The sequence below is a fragment of the Pan troglodytes genome, chromosome 9 (genome assembly GCF_028858775.2).
Source record: "Pan troglodytes isolate AG18354 chromosome 9, NHGRI_mPanTro3-v2.0_pri, whole genome shotgun sequence".
Classification (NCBI taxonomy): domain Eukaryota; kingdom Metazoa; phylum Chordata; class Mammalia; order Primates; family Hominidae; genus Pan; species Pan troglodytes.
In genome coordinates this window covers 102852446-102873530 of record NC_072407.2, presented here as the reverse complement: position 1 = coordinate 102873530, position 21085 = coordinate 102852446, and the positions used below count along the sequence as shown (strand labels likewise).

General features: G+C 37.9%; 2 protein-coding genes across 4 annotated transcripts in view; one reads left to right on the top strand and one right to left on the bottom strand.

The window, feature by feature from the left end:
- The window catches only part of ARHGAP42 (Rho GTPase activating protein 42), a 312104-nt gene that overhangs the window by 184545 nt on the left and 106474 nt on the right, over window positions 1-21085 (bottom strand). For all 3 annotated transcript variants that reach the window (XR_010147096.1, NM_001358100.1, XM_016921851.4), the window contains 1 exon segment: window positions 13818-13879. Coding sequence is in view for 2 of the 3 variants with exons in the window: in NM_001358100.1 (NP_001345029.1) it covers window positions 13818-13879 (62 nt within the window). In the remaining variant the exon portion in view is untranslated.
- On the top strand, window positions 17298-19688 carry LOC466759 (COP9 signalosome complex subunit 5). The gene has a single exon (XM_054662648.2). The coding sequence runs from the start codon at window positions 18510-18512 to the stop codon at window positions 19512-19514; it is 1005 nt and encodes a 334-aa protein (XP_054518623.1). The 5' UTR covers window positions 17298-18509; the 3' UTR covers window positions 19515-19688.

Genomic DNA, 21085 nt, shown 5'->3' with positions numbered 1-21085 from the left:
TCTTTAAGTGACCTTAGCTGGGCCAATCAGAGCCTCTCCTACCTTTCTTTTTTTCTTTTGCTTTCTTCTTCATCTTGTCTTAAAATGAAAAACTAGACAATCCTATCTAGAAACAATTTCTGTGAGTTTTAGTACAATGTTTATGACTCACCATGTGGAAGAAGCCAGCTAACAGAATGAGGCCGATAAGCAAATGAGAGGCAGAGATAAAAAACCTCTTAGAGGCCTTAGAGTTTGTGATTCTGGCTGTTTCTTAATCCCACAAGCAATGTGGGCCCTCTCACAGATAAATGAGATGCCCCAATGTCTTTCCAACCAATTTCCTGTTTGACTTGCAAATGAGTATCCTGGGTGACACACAGATAAATCACAGGATGAAGTAACATAGCATCTTGATAAGAACCCCTAAGAGTTAGGCTTTTCAAATTATGAATCCTGATTCCAGGAAAAAGGGAACATTTATGAATAATTTGTTATTTTTAATTACTATTATAACAAGTAAAATGTAATGAACTATTTACTATAATTTTATGAGGTATTACATTGGGAGAAATTGTCAGTAAAGAATACACCTGATTTCTAGTTATTTTTTATAGTTAAGAGTGAATTTATAATTATCCCAAAAAAAGTTTAATTTTAAAAAGCTTTTGTTGCCCTTTCTCTTGAAATTACATGTATCAAATTATCAAGTTAAATTTGCATTTTCTTCTGTAGTGCATAAATATACTCTATGGTTTAATCAGAAGCAAAGACAAAAAGCATTGTGCTAACCAAAAAATGTTCCCTTATTTCTGAATATCTGGTTGGTCTGTCAGCTGATATTTCCCATTCATCCATAGCTTTGTTACCATTATTTAAAATTTCCCTTCAGGATATCTTTTATAGGTATTTTGCTAGTCTACCTCATGCCTATTTAGGTTTATTTTTTCTGTCGTTTAAAATTGAGTGCCTCACCCAGATGTTAAACTTTTAAGGGACAGTTACACACTAACTTTATATACATTTACCTTTTATATTATCAAAGTATCTTTGTGCTTCCCAAGTATCAAAGAAGAACATCAAAACATGGTTTATGAATGGAATAAAGACTAGCACTTCCCCAACTGTACCAATGGAAAGTGATAGCCAACAGCAGAGAGTAAATGTATTTCCAAAAGTGCAAAGATAAAAATGGAAAGATTTCAATATGATGTGCAATTACAAGACTTCAAAGTAAAACTTACAAAACTAGGATAAATGCCAAAGGCAGGAAAATGAAAGAACTAGAGATGCGAGGAAAGAGATCAGAAGTGCAGGTGTTGTGTGGCAGCTCATATCCCATGTCTTCCCAGAGAAGACATGGCATAGAACAGAACAATGAGCTGCAAGCCCCAACTCCTGGAACTGGGTCCTATATGTAAAGTGTGGTCACTTACTGGAGGTCGACATCACACTGAGTAACTCATTTACAGGCTGTGCTGTTTCAGATTGTTGTAAGGATCAAATAACATGTATATAAAAAGGCCGGAGCCGATGGCTCACGCCTGTAATCCTAGCACTTTGGGAGACCGAGGCGGGTGGATTGCCTGAGGTCAGGAGTTCGAGACCAACCTTGCCAACGTGGTGAAACCCTATCTCTACTAAAAATACAAAAATTGGCCAGACATGTTGATGCACGCCTGTAATCTCAGCTACTCAGGAGGCTGAGGCAGGAGAATCTCTTGAACCTGGGGGGCGGAAGTTGCAGTGAGCCGAGATCGTGCCATTGCACTCCAGCCTGGGCAACAAGAGCAAAAGTCTGTCTCAAAAGAAAAAAAAAAAGAAAATGTATATAAAAGCTCTTTGCACAATTAAAAAATACAAATGAGGGGCCAGGAATGGTGCCTCATGCCTGTAATCCCCAGACTTTGAGAGGCCAAGGCAGGTCAATCACCTGAGGTCAGGAGTTCGAGACCAGCCTGGCCAACACGGTGAAGCCCCGTCTCTATTAAAAATACAAAAATTAGCCAGGCGTGGTGGCGGGCAACTATAATGGCAGCTACTTGGGAGGTCAAGGCACAAGAATCACTTGAGCTCGGAAGGCAGAGGTTGCAGTGAGCCAAGACGGTGCCAACGCACTCCAGCCTGGGCAACAAAGTAAGACTTGTCCCAAAAATAAATAAATAAATAAACAAAAAATTTAAAAATGAATTTTATGATTATTAGCACTAAAATATAAAAGCCACTATTATTGCAGTTATGATAAACTGTATATGATCTACCACCTCTCACTCTTACCTTAATATTTCACCAGAAAACTGGAAATCAGGAGATGGAAAGCATCCACAATTCAGTAAATGTGAAAATCAGAACTTTATGCATGTAGGACACTGAGATGATTTATTATTCTTTTTTCTTTTTTTTAATTTCAGGTGAAATCACTGTAGAAGAATGTTGCTATGGAGGCCAACATACCTAAAATTTGTTTCTAATAAAAGTTAACCTAAGACATACCAGAAACATAATCCGTTTTCATACATGTGGAATTTTGGCATACTGTGCCTCATTTATCTGAGACAATAAAAGAAACTGTATTACTTCACAGATAATCGCACTTAAGCATATAACAGCACCAAAGCCAGAAACTTAAGATTAATCAGTATCACCTATCGAGGGCATATCCGCAAAGCAAAGATGTACGGCAAAAATAATAAATAAAGGGAAATCTTTCATCAAGAGAAATGGGGATACGTAATTCTTTCCATATTTAAAATATTCTACTACTTCATAAATTCTGGGTTCAAGAATGGGGGAAAGACTTAAATAGGTTTATCAGATTCACTGAACATTTTTAGATCTTACATGTCAAAAATTTAATGTGGGAACTGTCAAAGGATTGATGGATAAAGTTTTCATAGAAATATATGCCTAAGTATTATCAGAGGCATTTGAACCACAGCAAGTCCATCTTGAATAGGGGTGGAGTAAAATAAGGCTGAGACTTAACTGGGCTACATTCCCAGGAGGTTGGGGATTCTTAGTCACAGGATGAGGAGTGAAGGTTGGCACAAGATGCTGGTCATAAAGACCTTGCTGATAAAACAGGATGCAGTAAAGAAACCAGCCAAAACCCACCAATACCAAGATGGCATCAAAAGTGACCTCTGGTCATCCTCATTGTTCATTATACATTAATTATAATGCATTAGCATGCTAAAAGGCACTCCCACCAGCACCATGACAGTTTATAAATGCCATGGCAACGTCAGGAAGTTACCCTACATGGTCTAAAAAGGGAAGGGACCCTCAGTTCCAGGAACTGTCCACCCCTTTCCCAGAAAACTCCTGAATACTCCACCCCTTGTTTAGCATATAATCAAGAAGTAACTATAAGTATAGTCAGTTGAACAGCCCATGCCACTGCTCTGCCTATGAAGTAGCCATTCTTTTGTTGCTTTACACCTGTAATAACTTTCATTTTACAGACTTGCCCCAAATTCTGTCTTGCACAAGGTCCAAGAACCCTCTCTTGGGATTTGGATCGGGATCCCTTTTCAGTAACAATATGATGAACTTATTGAAAATTAAGATAATTTCAAAACTTATGACTATGTTCTTCCCTTCTTCCCTAATTTTTGTAAGATATTGAAGTAATACATCTAAAGTACTTATTAGCACATCTTACATATGATATCAACAATATATGTTAGTTATTGTTATTAATGGAATCTGTAATTGAAATAGAGTCTTAGTTTGTGACACTGTGATTTATATGAAGGCTCCAGATCCCCACAGCATGGGTTCAAACCCTTGCGGTACCACGTATTAGTTATGTGCCTTTGAGTTTCCTCTTCTTTGAAATGGCTATATTAATAGCATACACTTTGAAATGGGTATATTAATAGCATACACTTCTGAAGACTGCTGTTCATATTAAATTAGTTGAAACATATGAAGCAACTGCAGCAGTGCCTTGCACCTTGGAATGCTCAGTGTCAGTTGCTATCATCATCTAAAGCAGTGCTGCCCCATAGAAATATAATGCAAGGCACATAACAACAAACACATTTCAGGTGTTCAACAGACACATATTCCTGATGTCTAATGTACTGAGCACCACTAATAGATTCTTCACATCTTTTGAGGCTCACACGAAAGCTCAAAATCAAATGATGTTACCGACACACTTTTTTCTTTCTTAAATATCTAGGCCAGGCACGGTGGCTCACGCCTGTAATCCCAGCACTTTGGGAGGCCAAGGCGGGTGGATCACAAGGTCAGGAGTTCAAGACCAGCCTGGCCAACACAGTGAAACCCCATCTCTAATAAAAATACAAAAAATTAGCTGGGCATGGTGACAGGCACCTGTAATCCCAGCTACTCGGGAGGCTGAGGTTGCATTGAGCCTAGATCCTGCCATTGCACTCCAGCCCAGGTGACAGTGCAAGACTCTGACTAAAAAAAAAAAATTTAAATATTAAAAAATAAACATCTAAAACTATTCTGATTTTACTCCCATTAACCTTAATTAACTTTATGTTTTAAAACAAAAGTGAAAGAAAAACAGAGGTCTTAATAGTCTTATAAAGAAAATATTATTTAAAGTTTAATGAAGGTTATAAATTTTTCTTCTAAGTCCTCCTATAATTTTTTTTGTCCCAAAATAATACCCAGACAGCTAGTTCATTTCAGGGAAGTACTTTTATTACTCAAGGATAAAAAGACAGGTTGGGCACAGTGGCTCATGCCTGCAATCCTAGTACTTTGAGAGGCCGAGGTGAAATCACTACTTGAGGTCAGGTGTTCAACACCAGCCTATGCAATATGGTGAGACCCACAATCTCTGAAAAATAAAAATAAAAAGATAAAAACTTGAGAATTAGCTGCCCATGGTAGCATGTGCCTATAGTCCTAGCTACCCAGGAGGCTGAGGCAGGAGGATCACTTGAGCCTAAGAATCCAAGGCTACAGTGACGAGCCCGGGTGACAGAGTGAGATTCTGTCTCTAAAAAAATATGCAATTCTGGAAAACCTAAAGCAAAATTTGTAACTTACACAGGTCAAAGGCAAATGTGAAATGTTGTGGGTAATGATAGTTCTCATGTTCATCAAAATGAAAAATAAAAGAAATAAGTTCACTGGTATAAATTCTTTAAGATAAACCCCAGATAAAATATTTTGAAGTTGAAGCTTCCCCCATTGGTGACAAAGATATAGCCAAGAAAAAAAAATCTACATTGCTAAACACACAAGAAATCATTTGTCAAGGTCAGGGACTGTACTAGAAAGTGAGGGGCCCAGGGGTCAGACAATGATTGGAAGGTAAAGGAGGAGCATAAAGTGGACCAGATAATTTGGACCTTCTGTCCTAAGGAACGCTGCAGCCACTGGGTCCACAACCTATGTCTGTTATGGTCCCATATCTCTACTACATGCAAGTGAAGAAACGGGGCTTTGACCAAGCCATCCAAAAAGCTTTCTCTCAGTTCTCCTATTGATCTAATGTCTCCCTAGGAGGACATTAGACTCTACCTTGATTCTACCACATCTGATCAAACTGTGGACTCGATGAACCTCAGAGCTCTATCCTCCCACCCTTTCTCATCTGTCTCACACTCTTAGCCTGGGTGATCTCACCCATTCCTATAGCTTTAAATGCCTCACACTTGTTGACAACTCCTAAATTTATATCTTCAGCCCCAGCTCCTCCCCTGAATGCTAGACCCATATATCTAGTTGCTCCCCAAACAAGCCTACTTAGATATACAATACGCATCTAAATCTATCCAATTTTTTTTTTTTTTTTAGTAGAGATGGGATCTCACTATGTTGCCCATGCTGGTCTCTAACTCCTGGCCTCAAAGCCATCCTCCTGCCTTGGCCTCCCAAAGTGCTGAGATTATAGGCATCTTCATAAACAGCAACATCCCCCACCAGCTCCATTATTTTTCTTTTTAGCATTTATCACCACTAGACATAATTTGTTTAATGTTTGTTTCTTCCCCTTAGAATGCAAGCTCCATGAGCGCAGGTATTTCTGTTATAATGTTAGAACTCAAGGGGACTAGACTAAGGCTATATGGAAAGGGCAGGCGGCCAGGGGAGATATGTGGGATGAAGCCTGTGTGACAAGAGGGAGCCAATCATGACAGGATATGGATGAGGATGTTCAAGGCAGAGGAAAGGACAAAACTGTAAGTTCAAAAGAAGCCTGTAGTGACACACAAAGAGGAATAGAAAGAAACCCATAGGGCTGAAGAACAGGCAAGAGGGAGTATATTAAGAAGGGCCAGGCCAGGCTCAGTGGCTCATGCCTGTAATCCCAGCACTTTGGGAGACCGAGGCGGGTGGATCACTTGAGGCCAACAGTTTGAGACTAGCCTCGCCAACAGGATGAAACCTCATCTCTACTAAAAAAACAAAAATACAAAAATTAGCCAGGTGTAGTGGCGTGCGCCTGTAGTCCTAGCTACTCAGGAGGCTGAGGCACGAAAATCACTTTAACCTGGGTGGTGGAGGCTGCAGTGAATCAAGATCGCACCACTGCACTCCAGCCTGGGAGACAGAGCGAGACTCTGCCGCAAAAAAAAAAAAAAAGAAAGAAAGAAAGGAGAAATGGGGGTGGATGAAGTTCCAGGGATTTAAGGGGAGGCACTATCACCTCCAGTGGCATGGAGGCAAGAGTCAACTTTACTATTTCAATACAAACAACAAAGAAGAGGTTACCTAGATCTCTTCTAGAAGGCCACAACCTAGCATTTCATCCTTTTCCAGGGAGTTCTCTTGTTATGTTAACATTGGTTCAAATTAATTTTGAACAGCCTAAGACGAAATGGTGGCATTTAAAGCCAAGTTAGCTGTGATCTAAAGAAAAAGACTGGTTTCTATGGTGGTACAGAAACTGAGAAGACGTTACCACAAAGTTTACATGGTTTAGAAGCCCCTCTCTGTATTAGAGGTAGTCTGAGTCTGACCACAAAGACACCTAATCAATGACACCTTCTAACCCAAATCATTTAAGTGCTGCATTTTATGTGGAAAAATTCTGGCATTTCCAATAAAGACGCACTTTTTAAAAAGCATATATCAATAATCGATACCAGATCCTCACCTTTTAAGTAATAAACATTTTATTAAGGTCAGTACAAAGAGCTTTTAGATTATTTCTTATATTTCTTATAAAATGCTGATCTCTGCCTAGCCACATGATGGCAGGTGTCAATCCACACTGTGGAAAATCCTGCATTATGGAAGGTGTGTGAGATGTATGAGACAGAATAAACTATACCCTCCTCAAAAGGTTCTGAAACATACTTTCCATTATTTTCTCAGGTGCTTTTTTGTTGCATTAAAACTATGCATTTTTGTTGGCTTAAGCAGAAATGTAAAAAAACAAACAAACAAAAAACAACAAAACAAAACAAAAAAAACCCTCAATATTTAAAGTTAGAAGGAGACAAGAGGAAGTTCCATTTCTAAAACCCATGTTTCTTTGGGCTCTTTTCTGCAAATAGTCATTAAACTACCAAGATGACATATTCATCTTCCTAAATATGGTAAATCTTCCTCATGCTGAGATTACAGGTATGAGCAACTGCGTCCAGTCGATATTTTTGTTTACTCATTGTTTCAACATACTGAAGACTTTGGTCAAACCTAACAAATATATATATAATACTCATGATTTATCAATAAAAAAATCTGAATTAGTGGTTTTATAATTAATTATATAGTCCCTTTACAATTTCCTGGTACACTAAAAATATTCTTCTCCCCAAATAAAGCACTAATTTTTTAAATACAAGTTCTTTGACACATCTTTGTACAAAATCTCTCACCATCTATACATACAGGTTGAGCATCCCAAATCTGAAAATCTAAAATGCGGAATGTCCCAAAATCCAAAACTTTTTGAGTACAGACATAATGTTCAAAGGAAATGCTCTCTGGAGCATTTCCAATATCAAATTTTCAAATTTGGGATGCTTAGCCAGTAAGTATAATGCAAATATTCCAAATTTTTTAAAATCTGAAATCTAAAACATTTTTGGTCCCAAGCATTTTGGATAAGGGATATTAAACCTATACTATCATTGTTTTAATAACATCATAGGACTGAAGTGTTAACTTAAGTGACTGAAGTGTTAACTTATCACTGCAATGTTTAGATTTGTGTGATCAGCGCTTATTTTGTATATAATCTGTGGAAATGCATTCCATTAGACTTGTATCTATAGTTTTTTTCATTACATTGCACATTCTTTATTTCAGACCCTTTCTGAAACAACAGGTAAAGCAATCAAAACCCACAGTATGATTTCACCCACGAAAGCAGAATTTCTTCCCTGCCCCCAAAACAGAAACATGGCCAAAAGAAGAAATGAAATGAAGATCTTTGAAACACTAAGAAATGGGTGGTCGGATCTTCCTTCATCTCCATGGCTTATAAGATACTCTACCACATTCTTGAGCCATTTCCTCTCCTTGGTCTCTGTCCTTGACTCTGTCATCATACTGGATGATGTCAGGATCCTGTCCATAAAACATCCAAATCTCTGAGCTCAGCTTTCTGGATTCCTAAGGCCTGTCTCCCAGCTCAGCTACATCCTAATCTCATCACTATCCAGACCAGCTCCAAAACCAAGCTCAGCACATTTCACGACTTCCCTGTCTTCCAACTCCCCTCTGTTCCCAGTGAACCTTCAACATCACTAAGTAGTTATGCTTGCCATCTCTGCTTTCTAAGGCTATCAATAACCTCCTGCCTCGATTATTGCTACACTTAATCAAGACCCATTTTCATATTATACAAATCCATGTCTCCTTAATCCAGCACCATTGTCTTCTGAGCCAACCATCAACTTGAATCTGATCCCCCAATTGTGCTTACTGTTTACAGTTCAGTATTGGGTATTCCTAGAAAAATCCACAAAAACATAGTAACTAGTCTATCCTTAACAGACTTATGATGGCTAACTTCAATTTCTCTTCATTGCTGACCGTAGTCCCCTTACTCGTCTTTTGAATAACTTACCCCCTTGGCTGTTCTAAACCATTTCTACAAACTCCTGGGCACATTAAATAACCACTCCTTCATAACACTATTCTCCACTTGTCCAATCAACCATTTTACCATTTCACATTTCTACTACGTTTTTATCAACCCTCTCTTTCTTTTCTTCCACCTTAAAGGAAGAGCTTTTCCTCTGATGCCTACAAAGTCTCTTCAGTGCTATGAGAACATTCCTTTGGATCTCTTTCCTTCCAAAAACTACAACACATTTTCTTCTATTCTTTAAACCGTCATATTTTCTAGAATTATAACGCATGGTACTTAGTTTATTGCTTTCCTGAACTATTTACACAAGATCTGAATCACAGCCTCGCCAACCCAGAACTATTTCTCTTGGCTCCATTACTCTTCTAATTCTTAATTTTCACATCTCTCTAACCTCTCTTTCCCATTTCTGTCATCAGAGGCTCTTGTTGAACACAAGTGCACATACTACCCAATTCTCCCTGTGGAAGTTAGACTTCTTTGATACAGTTCACATAGGTAGAGTAAGGATCACATATAAAGCGCTTAAAACAGCATACTATTTAGGCTTCAAAACTCAGATCAAAGTCACCTTCACAGAAAACCTTTCTTTGCCCCACCAGAAAAGGTCAGTCTCCCATAAAAGTATACACATTTCTAGTAGTACAGGTCACACTGCGTGGCTGTCTCTCTGGCACTGGGACTAGACCCATGTAGGCTAATGTTTCCTAAATGAATGTGGTCATCCCACCACCAGCCAGAACATTTCTTCCCCACCTCATCTCTTTCTCACATGGCTGCCAAAGTAATATCACCTGAATCGTACTTTAATTCTCTCATTCTTCTCTCCAAAAACTTCTGGGAATTCTCCCATTGCCTATAACAAACACAAAAATTCCTAGGCGTAGCCCTGTAACCCTGCATATGACCACAACTATTAATTAACCTTCTACTAATCCCTTCTAAGAACTATCTGCCTTATTCCACAACTTATACAGAACTGTCTCCCACTTTGGGGCCTCTGTCCAAGTTCATTTCTACAACTGCCACGACCTACTTGTGTGATCCTTCCCCAGCTCAGGCAATGTACCCTCTGAGTCAAGGGCACCTTAATGACACCCACCTTCCTCAAATGGCTTTCTCTTATCAGTTCAGAAAAATAATACCATACTGTGTCACAGTCCCAGAGGATTCAGTCCACACCTGAGTATTATATCAACCAGGCATACCTCAGAGATATTGTGGGTTCAGTTCCAAGTTACTGCAATAAAGTGAATATCACATTAAATATAAATAAAATATATAAAGTACATAAGTTCAATATATGAATATGTGTAAATATAAATAAAGCAAGTCACATGAATTTTTGATGCCAGTGCAAATAAGTTATATTTATGTAATACTGTAGTCTACTGAGTGTGCAATAGTGTTTTGTCTGAAAAAATGGTGTACATACCTTAATTTAAAAGTATTTCCTGCCTGAAAAATGCTAACAATCGTCTGAGCCTTCAGCAAGTCATAATCTTTTTGATGGTGGAGGCTCCTGTCTTGATGCTGATGACTGTTAACTGATCAGGGTGGTGGTTGCTGAAGGCTGGAGTGGCTGTGGTAATTTCTTAAGACAACAATGAAGTCTGTAGCATTGATTGAATCTTCCTTTCACAGAAAATTTCTCTGTAGCATGAATTACAGTTTGATAGCATTTTACCCATGGTAGAACTTCTTTCAAAATTGAAGTCTATCTTGTCAACCCTGCTACTGCATTCTCAACTAAGTTTATGTAGTCTTCTAAATCCTTTGTTGTTATTTCAACAATATTCACAGTATCTTCACCAAGAGTAGATCTGATCTCAAGAAACCATGTATTTTGCTTATCCATAGGAAGCAACTCCTTATCTATTTAAGTCTCATCATGAGATTGCAGCAATTCAGTCACATCTTCAGGCTCCACTTCTAATTCTAGTTCTCTTAAATCTTCCATCACATCTATAGTTATTTACTCCACTGAGTCTTGAACCTCTCCAAGTCATCCATGAGGGCTGGAATCAACTTCTTCCAAACTTCAGTTGATATTTTAACCTCTTTGTGAGCAGGAATCACTAGAATCAACTTCTAGTGATAAATCCTTTCCAGAAAGTTTTCAATTTACTTTGATGAGCTCCATCAGAGGAATCAAAATCTATGGCAGCTATAGCCTTGAAAAAATGTATTTCTTAAATCATAAGACTTGAAAGTCAAAATTACTCCTTGATCCATGGGCTGCAGAATGAATGTTGTGTTAACAGACATGAAAACACTAATTTCCTTGCACATCTCCAGCATAGCTCTTGGGTGACCAGGTATATTGTCAATGAGCAGTAATATTTTTAATGCTATCTCTTTTTTTTTTCCTGAACAATAGGTCTCAACAGTGGACTTAAAATATTCAGTAAACCATGCTGTAAACTGATGTGCTCTCATCCAGGCTCCATGTTCTATAACTAGAGCCCAGACAGGGTAGATTTAGCATAATTCTTAAGGGCCCTAGGATTTCTGGAATGGTAAATGAGCACTGGCTTCAACTTAAAGTCACCAGCTACATTAGTACCTAACATGAGAGTCAGCCCATCCTTTGAAGCCAGACACTGACTACTTTTCTTTTATTGCTATGAAAGTCCTAGATGGCAACTTCTTCCAAGGGAAGGCTGTTTTGTCTACATTGAAATTCTGTTGTTTAGTATAGCCACCTTCATCTACGATCTCAGCCAGATCTTTTGGATAACTTGCTGCAGCTTCTATATCAGCACTTGGTTGCTTCATCTTGCATTTTTATGTTATAGTGATGGCTTCTTTCCTTAAACCTTATGAACCAACCACTACTAGCTCCAAACTCTTCTTCTGCAGCTTTCCTCACCTCTTTCAGCATTCATAGAATTGAAAAGCGTTGGGCCAGATGCAGTGGCTCACGCCTGTAATCCCAGCATTTTGGGAGGCCAAGGCAGGCTGATCACGAGGTCAGGAGTTCAAGACCAGCCTGACCAACATGGTGAAATCCCATCTCTACTAAAAATACAAAAATTAGCCAGGTGGGTGGGGTGCACCTACAATCCCAGCTACTCAGGAGGCTGAGGCAGGAGAATCGCTTGAACCCAGGAGGCGGAGGCTGCAGTGAGCAAAGATCGCGCCACTGCACTCCAGCCTGGATGACAGAGTGAGACTCTGTCTGAAAAAAAAAAAAAAAAAGAATTAAAAAGAGTTAGGGACTTGTTCTCAATGGGCTTGGCTTAAGGAAATGTGGCTAGTTTGATCTTCTATCCAGACCACTAAAATTTTCTCCATATTAGTAATAGTGCTGTTTTGTTTTCTTATCATTTGTGGGTTTAATAGACTAGTACTTTTAATTTCCTCCAAGAACTTTCCTTTGCACTCACCACTTTGCTAACTATTTGTTTCAAGAGGCCTAGCTTTAAGCCTGCATCAGGTTTTGACATGCCTTCTTCACTAAACTTAAATCAGTTCTACCTTTTGGCTTAAAAAAGTGAGAGACACATGACACTTCCTTTCACTTGAACACTTAGAGGCCACTGTAAGGTTTTTAGTTGGCCTAATTTCAATATATTTATGTTTCAGGCAATAGAGAGATCTGAGGACAGGAAGACAGATGGATGAATGGCTGGCTGGTACAGCAGTCAGAACACACTCACCATTTATTATGTTCACAGTCTTATTTGGGTAGGGTCTGTGGAGTCCCAAAAAAGTCCTAATAGTAACCCCAACATTCACTCATCACAGGTCACCACAACAGATATAACACTAATGAAAAAATTTGAAACATTGAGAGAATTACCAAAATGTGACACAGAGACAGAAAGTACACACATGCTGTTAGAAAAATGGTGCCAACAGACTTGCTCAATGCAGGTTACCAAAACCCTTAATTTGAAAACAAAAACAAAACAAACAAAAAACAAACCACACATTATCTGCAAAATGCGGTATAGTAAAGCACAAAGAAATGAAGTATGGCTGTATATGTGTATATAATCCCCCAAGTGGACAGTGAGGTCAGTTAAATCAGAGATAATGTCTTAGACAAGTCTGTAACCCTCACTGTAACTGACTATCAGCATCGTTATCACCATCAAAATGTATTTACTATGTGCCAGGTGCTGCTACAGATGCTTTCCAACAATCCTGTGGGATATATACTACTATTTTCCCCACATTACAGATGAGGACATTGCATCATAAACAGAGAACATCACAGATATTTGAAAACATTGGGCATAAAATCATATTTTTGAATGGATAAGTGTTTCACCAATAACTATGCTCTAATACCTTTGCATATATTCATCCATCAATCTAGAATGTTTTCCCTGTCCTTCCCAGCCTAGCAAAATTCTCCCAACCTTCAGGGTTCAACTCAAGTGTTACCTTTTAACACTACCCTGGCAAGTTCCTCCTTCCATGAATTGTCTCAAACATTTGAAACATGTCTGTATTATAACACTGAGGTTGTTATAACCTCTAAATGTTTGCTGAATTAGAATGGGTTTCTTAATGGCAGTCTGATCAATATTTTTAATCCTTAGAACAGTAAATGGCAAGCAAAATAAAGCTAACTTACATATGCCAAGCATATAATTAGAAAAAAATGGTATATCTTATCAGCAATATATGATAATTATAGTCACAAATCTTTTCAAAAATACATGTAAAAATTAGTAGATGTGTCAAATCATAAGGCCTTGTATAAAGTTCTCTAGTTCAGGAGGTCCATTCTTTCTCTTTAATATGTTGAAACAAAGCAATATTCTTAAGAAATACAGAACAGACTTACCAGTCTTCGCCTTTCTTCTTCTACTGCAATGAGTAGTCTTGCAAATTCTTTTAGTGACTGAGCTGTTTGGAAAGAAAAAAAAACGCAAAGAATTAATCTTTTCATAGCTAATATCTAATTACACAAGAAGAAACATTACAAGAAAGCTGGTTATTAATTTGTATATAGTATATTCTGTATACTATTAATTTGAATATATTATATTCTGTGATTTTATGTTTGTATAACCATAAAACAATATACAATAGGATCCTAATCACTAACAGCTATGGATCAGAGAGGTATGTACAAATTAAAGCTTAGCAAGTACCAACAATATCTTTTCTTTAAAGACATTGGAAGAAATATAGCTTATATATTTAATATGTAAAATGTACACATATATTGATAAACATAGCATTGAAATCATTTGTAAGCAGTGACCTTCAAATAACCAAACATTTTTAAGTCTGTAAGGAGCAACAAATCTACTATTTCGTGTACTTAGTAGCAGCCAGTAATGCAAAATTTTCCACTGACTTCTAGAAGCTGAAGGGTCACAGATAATTGAAAACAGATTCCATATACTGAAGGGATCAACTTTACTTCTACATCCAAGGTATGTTAGATCTTTGCTGTTCAATTCAGCATTAACATCAGCATCTTGGGAGTTTGTTAGAAATGCAGACTCTCAGGCCCCACCCCAGAATCTGCATTTTAACAAGATCCCCTGGTAATCTGTTTCTGTATTAAAGTTGAGAGGCCTGCTTTAGAAAACTATCTGTACCTATATTGCTTTACTTTTAGTAGGAATTGAACAAGAAGAGCAATTTAAATTGAAATGGGAAAGATCAAGTACTCAGAAACATTGTGGGAGCAAATAAAAACTAAGCAAATAAATTAAAGGGATGTTATAGTAGCATATTCTTTAAAAATGCGTAGGTCCAAATGGCAATTATGGAAGAGTAATTCACCCATATCAATTTTTCAAACCTAATGCTTAAAATGAATAATTAACCAAAGTTAGAATGTTTGGGTCACAAAAATGATAACACAAATAAACCTCTTCTATGTCTTTTTTTTTTTTTTTTTTTTTTTTGAGACAGGGTCTAGCTCTGTTGTTCGGATTGGAGAGCAGTGGTGAGATCACTGCAGCCTCTATCTCCCAGGCTCAAGCAATCTTCCCACCTCAGCCTCCCAAGTACCTAAGACTACAGGCGTGTACCACACCTGGCTAATTTTGTTTATTTATTTACTTATTTATTTTGTAGAGACAGGGTCTCACTATGTTGCCCAGCTGGTCTCAAACTCTTGGACTCAAGTGATCCTCCTGCCTCAGCCTCCCAAAGTGCTGGGATTACGGGCGTGAGCCATTGCACCGGGCCATACAGCCTTATTTGTTAGATTCCTAGTCACTTCCTTTCCCCATCTTAATACCGGAAACATCCTGTGAGACCAGAAGTTTAGTAATTCTGGCATAAAGCCAACAACAAAGACAAGTAAGTGAGAAAAACAAATCAAAAGAACTCATCAAAAGAACTCATTAAGGAAGATAAAAAATATTTTCCATTTAAGAATTAAAAATTCCAACTTAAAATATTTTCTCTTTTCAGAATTACTAGGCTTATACTAGCCAAACTGGTGTGAAATATTAAACCCTATGATTATTTCATATTGGATTTTATTCAGAGTTACCAAAACAGAAATCAATGGATTACCTGGGAGACTCAGGATAATCTAATAAACACATTAATGGTCTTTTCTTTAAAGTTTGGATAAAAGAGATCTCTTCAGAAATATTGGTATTAATGTTATAATACATTCCTGTTTTGACAACAGTTAGTTGAACAAAAAATTATTATATAAATAGAAAGAATATTTTAACTGGAGTGTATAACAGCATATTATATTTTTGTGCTTTCTTTTGGTTAAAGTATTCCATCATTCTGGTAGGTATCTACTGCCACTGAAGCTGTTGGTTGGTGAGTTTGAAGAAGTCAACAAAACTCTGGATGCTGGAAGGCAATGATAACAGGTCTACAGAGAAAGAAGTCAAGAGGTAGGTCAGTTTGGGTTGCCTGAGTGTAACAATAAGTATGTTTTTTAAAAAAAGAAAATTCTGGCTGGGCGCGGTGGCTCATGCCTGTAATCCCAGCACTTTGGGAGGCCGAGGAGGGCAGGTCACGAGGTCAGGAGATGGAGACCATCCTGGCTAACACGATGAAACCCCACCTCTACTAAAAATACATAAAAAATTAGCAGGGTGTGGTGGCGGGCACCTGTAGTCCCAGCTACTCAGGAGGCTGAGGCAGGAGAACAGCATGAACCCGGAAGGCAGAGCTTGCAGTAAGCTGAGATCGTGCCACTGCACTCCAGCCTGGGCGACAGAGAGAGACTCGGTCTCAAAAAAAAAAAAAAAGAAAATTCCAAGTCAATTGTTAATTCCTGGGAAAACAACATTATACAAATAACACAATCACAATAAACTAAGTAGCTGACTTGTAACTAATATGTACAAAGTCACTACAATATAACATGAAAAACTGATTTTGTCAAAGTTGTTTTAACTATCAAGAGAATAGGAGAAAGGCATGTGTAAAATAGTATGAAGTAAAGACATGTATGAAAACAGTATGAAGCCAAATGATAAATATCTAAAACTGAAAAACAAATTCTAAAAATAGCAGGACAATCACGGTCTTGAAAAAATTACAAGAAATGACTAAAAGTTCAACATAGTCTTTCTGAGAAATTAAAGTAAGTAGTGGGGACTGGCAAGATAGGAGATTGCTAGTTTTCATTAATCCTAACAAAATCTATAACTTTTTCAACATATAATGAAGAATAAAACATGCTACAAATGCTTTATTTTCATACTAGTCTAAGTGCTAGGAGGACACAGATCCTTTATTTATTAAATTTCCCAAAGGGCTAAATAAATACCTAGTACATAGAAGCCTGTCAACAGCTATTTTGGAATAAATGAAAATATAACAATATTAGATTGGCAGGAGCACACTAGAACTTCCCATTTGGTCAAGCCAGGAAATGATCACTGGCTCATACAGCCTCAGGGTGTATTTCACTGGCTCCTGGGTATTGCCTCTGAGAACAGCTGAAGTCCACAGGCTCCCCTAAGGTACCTCCTACCTCAAGAGCAAATCGTGAAGTTGTCTTAAATCAGATTTTGGTTACAAGTAAGAAAACAAGCTCTCATTTTGCTATTCTACTTTTTTGTTTAAAAATTTATGATACTGTTTTCTATTTTACTTGAATGGTTTTCTGGTCTGTTTCCCATATGAACACTATTTATAGATTTAGTAAGATAATAGTTGATTATAATGGCAATGTCTGAGAAGAAAAATTTTAACATGCAAAAGCAATTGCATGTCTGGTTCTCCACAACAAAAACTCCTCTCCCTCCAGGAGTTTTCTGAGACTGGCCCCAATCTAACAACAAATTTTCTTCCCTCTTTTTTTTTGTTGTTGATTTTTCAGGGAAAGGACTTCAAAAAATTACGACTGGGTCTCTTTAAATTTTGTAGTCTCAGTTCCAGAAAAGGACATATTTCTTGGTACAATGAAGACACTCATGTTTGTCATTTGTTCTATTAAAAAAAAAAATGTTGAGGACATTAAATATTCATTTTATGAGTTAGTAACAGTGGCCTAACTTTTTAAGCCCATATCTGAAATTTTCCTCTAAATCCTTTCATTTATAATAATATCAAAGTATTGTGTTAATAGTTTTCTAGGCTTAACATAACACAGATCTTTCTGTGCTTTCTTAAACAGGAATTTACAATACCATAGAGCAGGTACAAGAATGTAAGGTATTATCATGTAAATTGCATTTTAAGAGAACAGGCTGATGGGGATCTCCAGTCACTTCCCTGCCTGACCCATCCACAAAGTCTAACAGAAACCTCTGACACAAGCCAGGCAGATCCAAACTGCCTAGTGTGCCCCAGCAGCTCCCTAGACATGAGAGGCCAGGGTTAGAATTTCTGGTGCACAGGACCCAAAAATGCCCTAAGAGACCATGAAAACTGTGGAGTCTATTCTACACCAGACTTTGGGCAAAAAGCATACACAAAATAACTACCCCCAGCACCCATCACTGTGCTTTATACAGAATAGTTATTGAGTTTGTGTGAATGTTTGAGCCACCTATTCTCAGACTTTCCTTAAGCAAAATCTGGAAGTTACATGCACATTTCTAATACTCAATTATCAGCAATAATTTGTAATACCTCGTATTTTATTTATCAATACTATTATTTACATGAATAACAACTACTTTATTATCTGGTTTTGGGGATCCAGACTAACATGTAACACAACAGCTGGTCCTAAAATTACAGATTTTAACCATAATAATATTTTTTATGACAAGAACTTGGTTTAGTCAGAGATATATTCCAAAACCAATACTTAATACACAGTAGACTGAAAATAGATGACCATTGAATGCATTTGGGAGTTTAACAATACATTTCCACAATCTATTTGCTCTACAAGGAGAAACATACCAACTCTTATTCTAGGATTCATGAAATATTATGAAAAGATAGGGAGGTGTCATGGCTGCCCCAAGAGTCTAGGTAAGAGTTTGTTCCCGTGGTGCGGAGGGTCAAGGCCCACACCCGGAAACCTAGCGAGGTAAACTTGCGTCTTGGTTGTGGAGACGACAACTTCTCCGCTTCCTCGGCGATGGTGGCGTCCGGGAGCGGTATGGCCCAGAAAACCTGGGAACTGGCCAACAACATGCAGGAAGCTCAGAGTATCGATGAAATCTACAAATACGACAAGAAACAGCAGCAAGAAATCCTGGCGGCGAAGCCCTGGACTAAGGATCACCATTACTTTAAGTACTGCAAAATCTCAGCATTGGCTCTGCTGAAGATGGTGATGCATGCCAGATCGGGAGGCAACTTGGAAGTGATGGGTCTGATGCTAGGAAAGGTGGATGGTGAAACCATGATCATTATGGACAGTTTTGCTTTGCCTGTGGAGGGCACTGAAACCCGAGTAAATGCTCAGGCTGCTGCATATGAATACATGGCTGCATACATAGAAAATGCGAAACAGGTTGGCCGCCTTGAAAATGCAATCGGGTGGTATCATAGCCACCCTGGCTATGGCTGCTGGCTTTCTGGGATTGATGTTAGTACTCAGATGCTCAATCAGCAGTTCCAGGAACCATTTGTAGCAGTGGTGATTGATCCAACAAGAACAATATCCGCAGGGAAAGTGAATCTTGGCGCCTTTAGGACATACCCAAAGGGCTACAAACCTCCTGATGAAGGACCTTCTGAGTACCAGACTATTCCACTTAATAAAATAGAAGATTTTGGTGTACACTGCAAACAATATTATGCCTTAGAAGTCTCATATTTCAAATCCTCTTTGGATCGCAAATTGCTTGAGCTGTTGTGGAATAAATACTGGGTGAATACGTTGAGTTCTTCTAGCTTGCTTACTAATGCAGACTATACCACTGGTCAGGTCTTTGATTTGTCTGAAAAGTTAGAGCAGTCAGAAGCCCAGCTGGGACGAGGGAGTTTCATGTTGGGTTTAGAAACGCATGACCGAAAATCAGAAGACAAACTTGCCAAAGCTACGAGAGACAGCTGTAAAACTACCATAGAAGCTATCCACGGATTGATGTCTCAGGTTATTAAGGATAAACTGTTTAATCAAATTAACATCTCTTAAACAGTCTCTGAGAAGTACTTTACCTGAAAGACAGTATGAGAAAAATATTCAAGTAACACTTTAAAACCAGTTACCCAAAATCTGATTAGAAGTATAAGGCGCTCTGAAGTGTCCTAAATATTAATATCCTGTAATAAAGCTCTTTAAAATGAAAAAAAAGAAAAGAAAAGAAAAGATAGGCCGGACACTTTGGGAAATTATGTTAGCTATCTAAATTCCTGCCACCTGCATGAAACTTTCCTGACTATATTCAGTAGTAATCTCTCTCCCTTCCTGTCCAACTGGAGCATGAGATTACTAAAGAACAATCAAAATATAGTTTCATATATAAATTTTAACTTTCTAACAAATTATTGAGTTTAAGAACATTACCATAGGTTTCCTTTTATCTCTACAACATAATATTGGAAAAACACTTTCAGAACAACAAAAAAAAAAATCTATTACTGAAGTCTATTTATGACAGGTGCTGAGAGTATAAACGTTCACAAACATAATAGTTGAATCATACCTAGACAGTGAGGAAGTATGATGACAGCTTCTATATTTGCCAATATCATAAATTCTGAAACATTCCTACACTGTCTAAAATACCTATTTTGTAGATTAATCTTTTTAGCACGCTTAAATTCACACTACTATTTTTGCCTGGAAGACCTGTTTAATGTCTAAAAGTAGAATGAGAGAAAATTTTAAAAATTGCTGTGTTCATTGTTGACATAACTCCACTATCTTAAATACTAGGTAATATACCATCAAATGTTTCAACAATTGATCAGTTTGGGCTTTATATATTTTAAAACTACGATGAGAATTGGGAAAGCATGTCTCTCTTGCATCCAATTAACATTTATATCATAATCAGACAATGCTGTGTTAAAAATTTCTTCCAGAAGTCTTTCCTTAAACTTAAATAGCATAAAACACACACCCCAAAAAAAGTACAGATCATAAATTCAGTGACATATACAATAATGTCAAGAGCATGCTATATCACTTTATTAGACTGCCCAAATCCCTTATGACCTTCTGTAAGGGAGATGGCTGCACTTTAGTCAGGAATAGGCCAAGGCGGCCTTCCAGTGCAGCATGACTCAGCAGATTTGGAGCGCAGGCACACAACTCTGTAAGTTATGTAACCATGCAAGACTCATTAGGTGATCACTCACGTGAGCACATGCTTGGTTTGGAGCCACTACTGTCTGTAAAAGGTATAATTACCCTGCTAATGCTCACGCCAAGACTCATGCCCATGGCTTGACTGCACCCATGGCTTGCTTGCACCCACAGCTCACTCATACCCAGAGAGAGAGTAAAGCCATATCAAAACTGTCTACGATCTTGCAAGCATTTTTTCCAGCTACCTGCCACTCATCCACCCACTCCCCTCGGTCCTCAGCTTAGGCTGGAACCTGACACTTGGCATAACACCCTCAGATATGCTACAATGGAGAACTGGGTCAGCAGTAAGAATTTAGATGTTGTTATATCTCTAGGAAAACTTAAAAATCTATAGAAGTCTATAAAAGCCAGATTGAACCAATGCAATTACATTTTATAAGTCCAGATGA